This window comes from Stenella coeruleoalba (assembly GCF_951394435.1).
Source record: "Stenella coeruleoalba genome assembly, chromosome: 14".
Classification (NCBI taxonomy): domain Eukaryota; kingdom Metazoa; phylum Chordata; class Mammalia; order Artiodactyla; family Delphinidae; genus Stenella; species Stenella coeruleoalba.
In genome coordinates this window covers 1,481,555-1,493,767 of record NC_137160.1, presented here as the reverse complement: position 1 = coordinate 1,493,767, position 12,213 = coordinate 1,481,555, and the positions used below count along the sequence as shown (strand labels likewise).

Here is a 12,213-nt window from a genome sequence, read left to right as displayed (position 1 = left end):
AAATCAAGAATTTGCATGAATCAGAAGATGAAAGAGACAAAAATGTCAAGCTACAGGTGAGAGGACATTAGACCACATAATTGCACTTGTGTTTCTGGGAGGAGGAGTAGACGTGCTTTTCCTGTTCCCTCTTGCTAAGGACAACAAAAACCATGGACGTTACACGTAAAGCAAACAGGGGAGACTGAAAGGGGGAAGAGGGCAGAGGGGCCGGGGCCTCAGCCTGGAGGGGCAGCGAGCTGCTGGCTGCCTTGGGCTTCCCCAGACTCAGGGCTAAATTGTCCGCCACCCAGAAGCACCAACGGGCAGAGACTAAAAGTGCCCAAAGGAGCTGCTCCCTCCAGACGAGTACCAGGAAGGGGCACCTGGCAGGACAACGTACTCCAGCCCCCCAACCATGTCAGCAAAGGGCGAGTGGGGACCCGGATGCCCACTGTCTCGAGGCTGTCACAGCACCCCAGGGTGGCCTCAGAGCATGTGCAGTGGGGGGCAAGGCCCCCCTCCTTCCCAGCCAGAAACCCTTACAGGGTCAGGGCCTGGAGCCCACCCACCTGCAGCGCCCGCGAGGCGCCAGACTCTTATGGACACTTCCACGTGCCAGCGGCGACCACGGGAGCTGGAGTCCCCACGGCTGCCCCGGCGGATGTTAGGGACAGCGGCAAGGGGTCTACTCTTCGACTGAGCCGGTGAAAGGCTACGTGGGCTGCGATGGTCACCTGCGTATGAAGTGATACCCAGAACGATCACTGGAAAAGCTACACAAGGAAACGCCCTCAAAACACCACGGGGAGGGCTTCCCTGGTGGCGCAGTGGTGGAGAGTCCGCCTGCCGATGCAGGGGACACGGGTTCGTGCCCCGGTCCGGGAAGATCCCACATGCCGCGGAGCGGCTGGGCCCGTGAGCCATGGCCGCTGAGCCTGCGCGTCCGGAGCCTGTGCTCCGCAACGGGAGAGGCCACAACGGTGAGAGGCCCACGTACCGCAAAAAAAAATAAAAAACACCACGGGGAGAGGGCTGTTCTTTCTTGATAGTGTCCTTTGTAACACAGAAGTTTTTACTTTGATATAATCCAACTTTTCTATCAAAATCATACCTCTTGACTCTCTCTCGTGTTCTTTCTTTCTGATCCCGCAGGTCCATCACCTGCTAGTAAAGACCCCTGAAGAAGAAAACCGGGACTTAGAACAATTGAGAAAGATGAGCTGCATGGCCAGGAGTTTCTCTGGTCCCGACGCTGACCTCCACGTCGGGGAGCGGGGTCCCGGGTGGGCTGTGGGAGAGACGGGGTGTCCCCGAGCGCCCCTCTTCTGACAGTACTGGTCTGGGAACAAACGCGAGGAGCACGTGCAGATACGTGGATGTGGCCAGCCCTTGCCAGGCCCCAGGGTCTGGGGCAAACGCTTGTCATTTCAGTGACCGTTGATCACTGCCCCCTCACTTCACACCTCCGCTTACTTAGTTATTAAAAACTTATTTTACGGAGCCACAAAATGAGATGCGTAAGAGGGTGAGTTCCTCTGCTACTAACACGGAAGGCTCTAAGGACTTAAGGACATGGAAGTAATCCTCACTTTACTGATCCCAGATTCCCCTGTGAATCTGCAGACGCCTGGGTCGCCAGGATGCTGACACGCGCACTTTTTATATTCCTGAACGGTTGTCACTGACATCCTAGCACGAGGCCAACACTCGTATTCTCATCAGGTCAACGTGAGCAAGGTTAGAGACCCTGGTCTCATCGTCACTTGATTATTAACCGTCACACATTTACTTCTGTGCAGGGAACCACGTGAAGCAGAATGAGTGGGCAGAGGACAAATCCGTGTTTCCACATGGTCCAAATTCCATCTTGGCCACAGGTTTGACAAAGGCCCACATTTCTGTCTCAGGCAAACACCGTTTTCTGTGAACCTGTATCTCCGCTCTGTCCCGAAACACTTGGTGGGTGAGGGCCTGTGCCCGCCCTGCCGCCCCTTCCCCCACCTGTTCCTCCTCGCTCTGTGGTCTCTTTACAGTAAGTACATCTCCTCCAAGGGTTCCTGCATTTTCCATTTTATTCTTTTTTTTTTTTTTTGCGGTACGTGGGCCTCGCAATGCTGTGGACTCTCCCGTTGCGGAGCACAGGCTCCGGACTCGCCGGCTCAGTGGCCATGGCTCACAGGCCCAGCCGCTCTGCGGCCTGTCGGATCTTCCTGGACCGGGGCACGAACTGGCGTCCCCTGCATCGGCAGGCGGACTCTCAACCACTGTGCCACCATGGAAACCCCCATTTTATTCTTAACAATGAAATTTAGAAGAAAAATTTCTCTGCAATGAAATTTCTCTTTTAAAAGTTTTTTTCCTTCCAATTTCTCTGTTATTCCGGTTCATTGTAGAAAATGTGGCAAATATAAGTAAATATATTTGAAATGTGAAATCCACCGCAAACCCCACTACTGCTGACGCGTTTTGCTAACATTTTCGTGTATCTCCTCCCAGTCTTTCTCGATGTACATATATTCCATCTATGCAGACAGACAGCAGCAGCCGCATAGCACAGGGAGATCAGCTCGGTGCTTTGTGACCACCTAGAGGGGTGGGATAGGGAGGGTGGGAGGGTGACGCTAGAGGGAGGGGATATGGGGTTATACGTATACATACAGCTGATTCACTTTGTTATACAGCAGAAACCAGCACACCGTTGTAAAGCAATTATACTCCAATAAGGATGTAAAAAAAAAAAAAGACAGCAAGGTATCATGCTGGCCCTGGACTTTTGTATCTTGCCGGCTGACTCTAGGTTTGGGAACGTGGGCCACTGCCTGGCTGTACCGGTGCTGATAGTTTCTGTGGGATCTTCGTGGCACAGGGGCCCCTGAGGTTCTGCGATCACCGTGAAGGTCATTGTTCATAGGTTTCCATGATGAGGTGACTGTCCCAGAGAGACTGAAAACATGCCTGTGTGGCTCCCGCAGGGCTGGCCAGGGAATAAACAAAATAAAATCAGAGTGCGGTGGTCTGATAGGTTCTTCGAATATCCTTCTACCCTTTAAGGACGAAATACTGGAGCTCAGATATTGAAAAGGAAACTGCATCTATGTCCATCAACCATAAATATATTAAATGATGGTAGTTGTTCTGGCCACAGGTATTTGAGTTGGTACTTGCCAACACACATTATAATGTGCATGCCTTGCATTTTAATTATATGGGCAGTCATTTCAAAACAATGTGGTCTCTTGCAACAAAAGCTATTAAACCTACCTTCCCAGTGCCTGTAGTTTTATTTTGTGCATCTAGATCTTTTCACACCATCATTTATTTTCTCTTGGGAAGGAAAGTGCTGTTAACACACGATATTATGTTTCTGTATTACGCTGAAAGATCATCTGGGTGCCGATCCATACTCCACAATTATCCAGGTTTTGACTGAGATCAGGTGAGCATCCGTAGGAGGCTGGCGGCCGATGGGGCAAAGCTCACCTGGATGGGGGTCAGAGCCTCTATTCCGGTCCATGCCACCTCTGTTTAATGGCGCTGTCATTTACACGTCTCAGTGGACAGAATCAAAGGGTGATCTGAATTTATTCCAGGCAATTTCTCCTTTTGCTTTTCTTAATTCATGAGTATTAATATTCTTTAATAAGGATTTTTTATTTTGAGACTTTTTTTTTAGGGAGGGAGCTCTGCTTCCCTCCTTTCAGAGTGAGGAGCATTAGTGAACTCTAAGTAATGGAATGTTCTAGCAACTTTCTATAAAGAGGAGAGAGGAGAGGTTCTCGAATGACAGTGGGTGACAGTGTAATTCTAGGGTCTTGGGGAAGTAGCGTCATCCAGCGATGACGGTGCCAGTCTGATGTCCTGTCCTGCAAGCTCTCCTGTAAGGGGCAGATACTTGGCCCACAAATATCTGAGCCAGGAAACGAAGGGCAGGTGGTGCTAAGAGAGGATTCAGCAGTGTAATCACACGTGGGCTGCTGGGTCCAGCCCCGTGCTAAGTGCTCTGTACGCGTTCTCACATTTCATTCGCACACAAATCTTCTGAAGTTGGTACTATTATTATTATTCCCGCCCTTCAAGTAAGGAAGTTGATACTCGGAGTTTAAAACTGGCTCAAGTTCACAAGCAGGTAAGTGTGAGAGAAGAGATTAAAACCCATATGGCTTCCTCCCAAACATCAACTCTTGGACGGTAAGCTATATTCGCTCCTAGAATTTAATAAAGGCATCACCACGCCTTAAAATACATCTGAAAATAAATTTGTCATATTCTCTGATGGGTGTTAAGTTTCCACAGTCAAAAATTTTTGCCAAAAATTTTCAGTAGGAAGAGTGGAGAGTTATTAATAAAAAATAACAAATGTGAAAATAATAATAAACATCTGTAGAGTGTGCTTTCACAAAACAAACTTAAAGTTGTTGGAAAAGTTAAAGTTTCTGGAGCTTCTTCTAGAGAGGAGAGGTCAGCGGGGGCAGCAGGGGGAGGGATGGAGGGAGTGTTTGTATATCACTGCGGGACATCCGCCCTCCAGCCGTTCTCCATCCTAACGGGAGCCCAAGACACTCGTTGGACGGAGGGCTCTGTTTAAAAGTAAGACGTCCCTGGCACTGAGGGTGGCTGAACACTGGAATGCGTCTTTGAGGGGATTTGTGAAGTCTTTCCAGATAGGCTGTGCTTCTGCTGGTCATCAGGCCGTGGTGTCGCCCGGCCGACCACTCCCGGAGCCTGGGCCCTGGGATATTAATTCTAAGACCTGTTCTGATTTTTACAAGTGTATCAGGCACATCTGAAAACTCTCAGTTATAACAACTTGGTAAGTCTAGACGTCTGAAAACCCCAAAGGAAAAAGGGTTTCAGCATTTGATTTATTCTATTTGACTATTAAAATAAAATCAGAACTACTCCACATATAATATAGGAAAATATTATCGATAAAAACTAACATAGGAAATTAATGGGAATAAAGTTAGCATTCATGTAAACAGGCACAGGGGCAGTATTTCTGCCCTGTGCCGACGATCAATGCTGTCCATGATCAGGAGGAAGAGAGATAAACGCTTCACAATGTATACAACAAATATTTATCAGCCACTTAGGCTGGGTGAGACTCTGGTGGTCACTAGAGGAAACAGATAAGATATAGTTTCTTTCTGCACGAATGAATAAGCCAACTGTACAAACAGCAAAATACAGATTTGACTGTGTTATGGACAAGGGAAGCCCCACAGGTGCTATGGGAGATCAGAGGGGAAGAGCTGTCTAACTGAGAGGGTCCCCCAAGGTGCCCCGGGCAGCGCGGCTGCCGAAACAGAATCTACAGCTGGGGGCCCATCATTAGAGACGCTGGGTTCTCACCGCGCCGGGGGCTGGAAGTCCAAGATGTGGGCCCTGCGGATCCTGCGTCTGGGGAGGGGAGGACCTTCGTCTTGGCTCACAGGCGGCGTCTCGCAGTGTCCTCACACGGCGGGGGGTCAAGGGAGCGCTATGCGGTCTCTTACGAGGGCACAAGTCCCATTGGGGCAGGGCTTCCACCCTCATGACCCAAGCGTCTCCCAAAGGCCCCGCCTCTAACAGCATCCCCTGGAGGTTAGGTTTCAAGGTGTGCATTTTCGGGGGACACAGACGTTCTGTTCATAGCCCGGGATATTGTGGATGGTGCTGGCGTTTGAGGGGCGACTTGAGGCGATTTCAGCGGAGACGGGAAGCACGAGGGCTGCGGGAGGGCCAGGAGCTTTTCCGGCCCCTGCCTTTCAACTCCCGCCTGCAGCTGCTGACTCTGTCCCCGGCCTAGAACAGAGCCTGGCGCAATTCACGGGGTACGATCGAGTCTGTGGATGAATCGTTCGTGATTCACGCTTATAATGTGAAATAGTTTACGTAAGGGTCTCTCTGGACTGCAGGCCAGCGGCCGGCCGCTGATGGGGGCTGGGGGTGGTGGTAAGGCGGGGGAGAGCTGGGCGGTGGAAGGGCTGGAGGGCGGCGCCGGGAGCACCATCTGAGGAGCGCTAGCCTCCTCGTGGAAACCCAGAGACTCGGTTTTCAAGAAAGCAGTTCATGAATAAAGCCAAAAGATGTCTCAACTATGTACCTTTTCAATGACAATGAATGGAGTGCAAGCGCTTCTTGGAGTTTCAATAATTTAAAATATCTTCTAAACATGAACGGTCAGAGCCTGACAGCAGGGTTCAGCCGGGGAGTTCAGGCGTGTCTGTGTTACCGGTGAGTTTGCACGTGAAGGGTGAGCCTGGGCTGGGCGCCGGGCCTCCGCTGCCCTGTGTGCTTCGGACTATCTTCCCACGGGGGGCAGTTCCTTGGGAATTTCACCCAAACGGTGGTCTCTCTCTGTCTCTCTCCAGACTTCTTTATCTTTGATACGGCTCCACATTTTCCCGGTCATCCTCAAAGCACCACAGACGGTGGTGAAAGGAAAATCAAAACAGAGTTGGTGTCACTCAGAGAGTGTCTAGAAAGGAACTGGGAGGTCATGGAGGGTGACTTGTGCATGTCCCAGCCGAGGGGATCTGACCTGTTGACCTGATGAAGTCATCCAGAACCCCCGCCGGAAACGGGGTGTATTATTGGACCCCCTACCCTAAAACAACTCGTGATTCCTTAAGGCCAAATATTTCCTGAGTCAAGTCAGGGTCAGGCACAGTTCTCTCCAGGCGGCTGGTAACAACCTCGTGGCTTCTTGTCTTTCACAAGCCCATGATTTTTCCTCTTCCTTGAAACACTCTCGGGGTTACCCTGAATCTGCATCTCCCGAATTGCCATTATTAAAATAATTAAGCCCTCTTGTGATGTGCAGCCCAATCAGGGGCAGCAAAGACAAAGGTCTCCCCTTCCTGCTCCCCCCACCACCGCCCCCCAGCCCCGTGGACACAAGATTCCTGCGCCGCTGGCCTCACCTCATCCGTTGACTCTGGGCCTGGAGAGGAGGCCGCTGACAACACAGGGCGCAAATACCCCGAAGGAGCGCTCTTCTGTCTGACACTTTCCCGGGCTCCTGGGAGATGGGGTACGTCACCAAATGCCCCAAGGTTACGCGGACAAGGTAAGGACGCCGCCCCCCGCCCTGGGAGTGTTCAGGTCCCTGCGTTTGTCAATCGGAGGAGGTGGTCAGGGGTGAGTCGTCCTGTGCTGGATGGGGCGGGAGTTGTGAGCTTGCGGGGAGACGAAGGTGCCCACACTCTGCCCCCGCCACGTGTCTGATGTCTTGGTTTGTTGCTTGTTTTCTGTTTGGGGCTGGGAGTTATTAACGGTGCGGTATGATGAGGCCGGGGCAGGGGCACCTAAGTGTCCATCGATGGTGAATGGATAAAGAAAACATAATCTAACTCAACCTTCAAAAAGAAGGAAAGCCTGCCATTTGCAACAATGTGGAACGGCCTCCTTGAGCATTGGTGCTAAGTGTGATACACCAGACGCAGGCAAACACTGCGGGGTCCTACCTAGCACCACCACCCTCGGACACGCGCCTTTATGAACACTGCCAGTTGTCCCTAAACCCGAAGGCTGGGCTGAGGTTAGAAACCCTGGCAGCCAGGGGCAGGTAGAGCTTGGGTTTCCTTTACTTCAGTGGTGAGAGGCAGGCCATTTCTTCCTCCAAATCTTGCACAGATGGAAAGACCTGGCAACATCTACTGTAGTTCCTCTGCTATAAGGTAGAGTTACAAAATCCACTACCAGCCTTTTCTTCTCCCATTAGTCTAAGAAAAATCTGAAAGGTACATACACTTTAATCTCTTCCTCCACAGATATGTGTGTATATATAAATATACAGTAATTTCATTTTATATGATACTCTTAATGGAAACACTACTTTTACAAAATGAGCAGACTGATTTCCATTTTTCCAAAATAAGATACTTTATACACATCATATACATTATTCCGTGTATATATTTTGTATATAAAGTGTTATATACAGAATTCTCCATACAGAATTTTCTGAACATAAAATTATAATATGGTGGTACCTGGTATTATACCCTCTCTTCTGAATTTTCAAGAGAATTTTACATCATTATTGAGAACATCCTATACAGTATCTTGCAGGCTTCCACAGTTTGCAATAAATATACTTAGTATGAACAATTTCATTTTAAGAATTTTGAAGTGATTAGCTTCACCTGCTTGAAGTGGTAGAGACAAAAATGAAACTTCAGCAAAAGAATAAACTTCCTCTAGAGCCACTTTTAGACTTTCTACTTCTGTCATTATTACTATTATCTGTTACTGAAGTATAGTTGATTTACAATATCATGTTAGTTTCAGGTGTACAGCCCAGTAGTACAGTTTTATGTATATTGAGTATAGTCCCCTGTGCTATACAGTAGGTCCTTGTTAGTTATCTATTTTATATACAGTATAGTAGTATGTATATGTTAATCCCAACTTCCTAATTTATCTCTCCCCCCCTTTCCCCTTTCCCCTTTGGTGATCATAAGTTTGTTTTCTATGTCTGTGACTCTCTTTCTGTTTTGGAAATAAATTCATTTGTATGTTTTTTTTAGATTCCACATATAAGCTATATCATATGATGTTTGTCTTTGTCTGGCTTACTTCACTTAGTATGATAATCTCTAGGTCCATCCATGTTGCTGCCAATGGCACTATTTTATTCCTTTTTATGGCTGAGTAATATTCTATTGTGTGTGTGTGTTTATGTATATATATATATATATATACACCACATCTTTATCCATTCATCTGTCAATGGACATTTAGGTTGCTTCCATGTCTTGGCTATTGTAAATAATGCTGTAATGAACATTGGGGTGTATATATCTTTCCAAATTATGGTTTTCTCCAGATATCTGCCCAGGAGTGTGATTGCAGGATCATACGGTAGCTCTAGTTTTAGTTTTTTAAGGAACCTCCATACCGTTCTCCATATTAGCTGAACAATTACGTTCCCACCAACAGTGTAGGAGGGTTCCCTTTTCTCCACACCCTCTTCAGCATTTGTCTTTTGTAGACTTTCTAATGACGGCCATTCTGACCCCTGTGAGGTGGTATATCATTGTAGTTTTGATTTGCATTTCTCTAATAATTAGCAATTTTGAGCATCTTTCGATGTGACTTTTGGCCATCTGTATGTCTTCTTTGGAGAAATGTCTATTTAGATCTTCTATTTTTTTGATTGGGTTGTTCCACTTCTTATCATTATTGAGACTATGGTACTGTGCCTAGAAAGATTCTCAAGCATTGAAATGAAAGGTAGAAAGACCTTGTCAGCCACAAAGCTGTTGATACTGAACAGCCTTATTGATTCCAAATCCCAACCAACTGTAACGAGACTCCACAGAGTAAAGCTTGTTTCCAGTTTATTTATTCTTTAGCTAACCCTTTGAAACTCTCCATGAGAAGCTATTAATTGCATTTTTTCCCATTTTGATAGAATAGTTGAAACACCTATGGTTCATTACAAAGCAGTAATTGAATGAGTGGTTTAAAGGAAACTATGGACCCTGTAAATACATTGATCTAAACATACTTCAGCTGGATCCTAAACAGCCAGGAGTTCTTTTTCAAGTTATCGGTTTTCTAAGGTATGGCTGAAGTTGCGGGTGCGGAATAAATGCCACATATACATGCACCCACTCACACACATGCACACACACATGCTCACACACACATTTTTGTGGTTGACTTAAATTCTTCCTTCAGAATATGAGAAGCTAGAATAAATGACTGCACAAAAATACATTCATTTTAAATTATGAACTAGCTATAATTAATGTGAGAGCATTGTGTGGTGAATTGAATAAAAACCTTATTCTGTTGGAGTTACATTTTTCTCCTTTATAAGAAATCAAGGCATCATAAATCTGGAGGGTACTTAATATTTCCTCTTTAAAATATATTTCTATTCAAGGAATGAAACATGATGTTGGAAATCTTGTGTTTTGGTCCACGCTGGGATCTTCCGAATCCAGATATATGTTAGAGGGGGTGGGAGTGAAGATTAATTTTGTTTAACTTCCCATCTTCCATCCCCTAGGTAACCTGTAGAGAGAAAGAATGCATTTCTCTAGAGGGAGAGTTCCATGAGAGCAAAGCAAAGAAAGTATCAGGAAGAAATCATAAGTGCTAAAATTGGCTTATAAAAGATATATTTAAAGGCAGATTTTTACAAGATTCATATTTTATGGTAGTTTTTTTTTTTTAAAAAACTGCATTACGATAGCAGTCTTTGAACTTCTTTTTTGTTCATTGACTCCCTAGAATTTTGTAGATGTATTCCTTCACACATTTTGTACTGATAGTTCAAAGTTTTAATTATAAGTGTAAATAGTTACAACTGATGCATTTTTGGCATTTAGTATTTACATTTAAAAAACAGAACTGTGACATCACTCTTTCAAATGTATTGAATGGCATTTAAATTCCATGATTCGATACCCAGTCATCCGTTTTTAAAAATACATAAGGAAGCTCTTTTCCAATATTTGAAAATTTGCCTTTTTGCTAAAGTATAATTTTCGAGAGGTAAAACAACTCTCGTGAAGATACATAATAAAGATGGGCCAAAAATTTTATTCAACTTATTAAGAGGGAAGATACAGTGAGTCAGATATTGAGATCAGCTCAAAGAGTATTGCAGGACCGAGGTATTTAGAGGCGATTTAACATAGGAATGTTAGGGTAAGACTGCTGGGTTATACACAAAACTGGCTAACAGCCTATAGGACAGTAAAGTATATCCTTCAGCGTTGTCAGCTGTTGAGAGTGGTGATCTAGCCGGACACTCAAGGCCCACATGCTATTGTAGCAACGGGCACTGGCCACCAGCTTCATTCACCATAGGGGGGACCTGCAGGGACCGCGAGCTGGGGCGCCGCCGAACGGAGGAGGGAAGGCCGGTCAGCCCCGCGCGGCGTCCAGGTTGCGCACTGCGCTAAGGAGGTGGGTCGGGCTCCGGTGCAATGGGGTACCAGGGCTGGGCGGCAAGGCCCTCGGTGCCCCGCACCGGGCTCTCAGGGAAGTCCCCACGGGCAGGGCACACCGGCACTTCTTCCTAGAAAGCGCTGCGGCTCATGCGCGCTCAGCACAGTCCGGCCAGCGGCGCATGCGCGCACGCACCCGGCCCAGCCCGGTATCCCTCGGCCGCCGCTCTTGCCCTCGCCGCGCGGTGACGTCACCGGTGGCCGACGCGCGAGGAGCCGGGCCTCCGAACGCCACCGCCTCCCGCTCGCGCCCTCGCCGCAGGTGACGTCACTGGCCCCGACGCGCGGGGGGCGGGGCCTCGGGTGCCTCCGCCTCCCGCACCGCACCGTCGCTGACGGCGTTGTCATCGGGCCCCGACACGTGGTGACGCCATCAGGCCTCGACGCACGGTGAAGGGGCAGGGCGCGCGGGCGGAGCCTCAGCGGGGTCGGAGCTGAGAGGAGAAGGCGGGGAAAGGCGACGAACTGAGGGGGATCGGGGAGGGGCGGGAAGGTGGCGGCCAGAACATGGCGGAACAGATCCCTCTGTACCCGGTGCGCAGCGCGGCGGCCGCGGCCAGCTGCAAACGTGCGGCCTACAGCGCGGCGGGGCCCGGGCCGGGGGCCGAGCGGTCCAGCAGGTAACGACGGTGCCGCCCCACCGTTCCGCCCAGGCGCCCCTCCCCGCCCGGCCCGGTGGGGTCCGCCCAGGGCGGCCGGCTCCGGAGCCCCGCGGGTGCGCCTGACCCGGGGAGGGCGTCCACGGTCCGGGAGGTGCCCGGGCGCTGCCACGACCCCGGTGTGCCCCGGCGCCGGGCTGAGCGCAGAGGAGGAAGAGCCTCTGGTTCGGGGGGCTGCTCCCTCAAGTAGCACTGGCACCGCAGGTCGCACGGCACCGATCACGCAAGTTGTTAGTTTCCGAGACCTGTACTGTGTCACCAGAGAAATCGCGAAGATGGCAGATACAACTTCCAGTTAGTTTTAGAAATACAAATCTTGTTGGGAATCACTTTCACAAGTGTAAAGAGCAAGTGAAGACATTTCAGTTTGTTTACTAAGTGCACGTTTTACTTGAACGTGTACATACAAAGTACTTTGTGTTGACAAGAATTTTTGCTCTTAAGAATGGGAAACGGAGATTCAGAAAGGTTAAATTGTTACAGTTAGTAAGAGGTAGAATTAAACAGTGCAGACCTTTGATTTAAAATGGAAGTCTCATACCCTAGTTGGTTTTAGTTCGTAACTTATTTCTTACCCAAAGCGAAGAATACTACACTTATAAATGATAGCGTGGTTAGAAAAA

The 12,213-nt window shown here is 48.4% G+C and overlaps 1 protein-coding gene across 2 annotated transcripts in view; it reads left to right on the top strand.

The window, feature by feature from the left end:
• The first annotated feature begins 11,274 nt into the window (after nucleotides 1-11,274).
• The window catches only part of ATP9B (ATPase phospholipid transporting 9B (putative)), a 217,092-nt gene continuing 216,153 nt past the window's right edge, over nucleotides 11,275-12,213 (top strand). Inside the window, exon 1 of one of the 2 annotated variants that reach the window (XM_079941711.1) lies at nucleotides 11,275-11,321. Coding sequence is in view for 1 of the 2 variants with exons in the window: in XM_079941710.1 (XP_079797836.1) it covers nucleotides 11,439-11,551 (113 nt within the window). In the remaining variant the exon portion in view is untranslated. Of the gene's footprint in view, nucleotides 11,322-11,413; nucleotides 11,552-12,213 lie in introns of those variants that run through there. The other variant, XM_079941710.1, reaches the window with a different exon arrangement.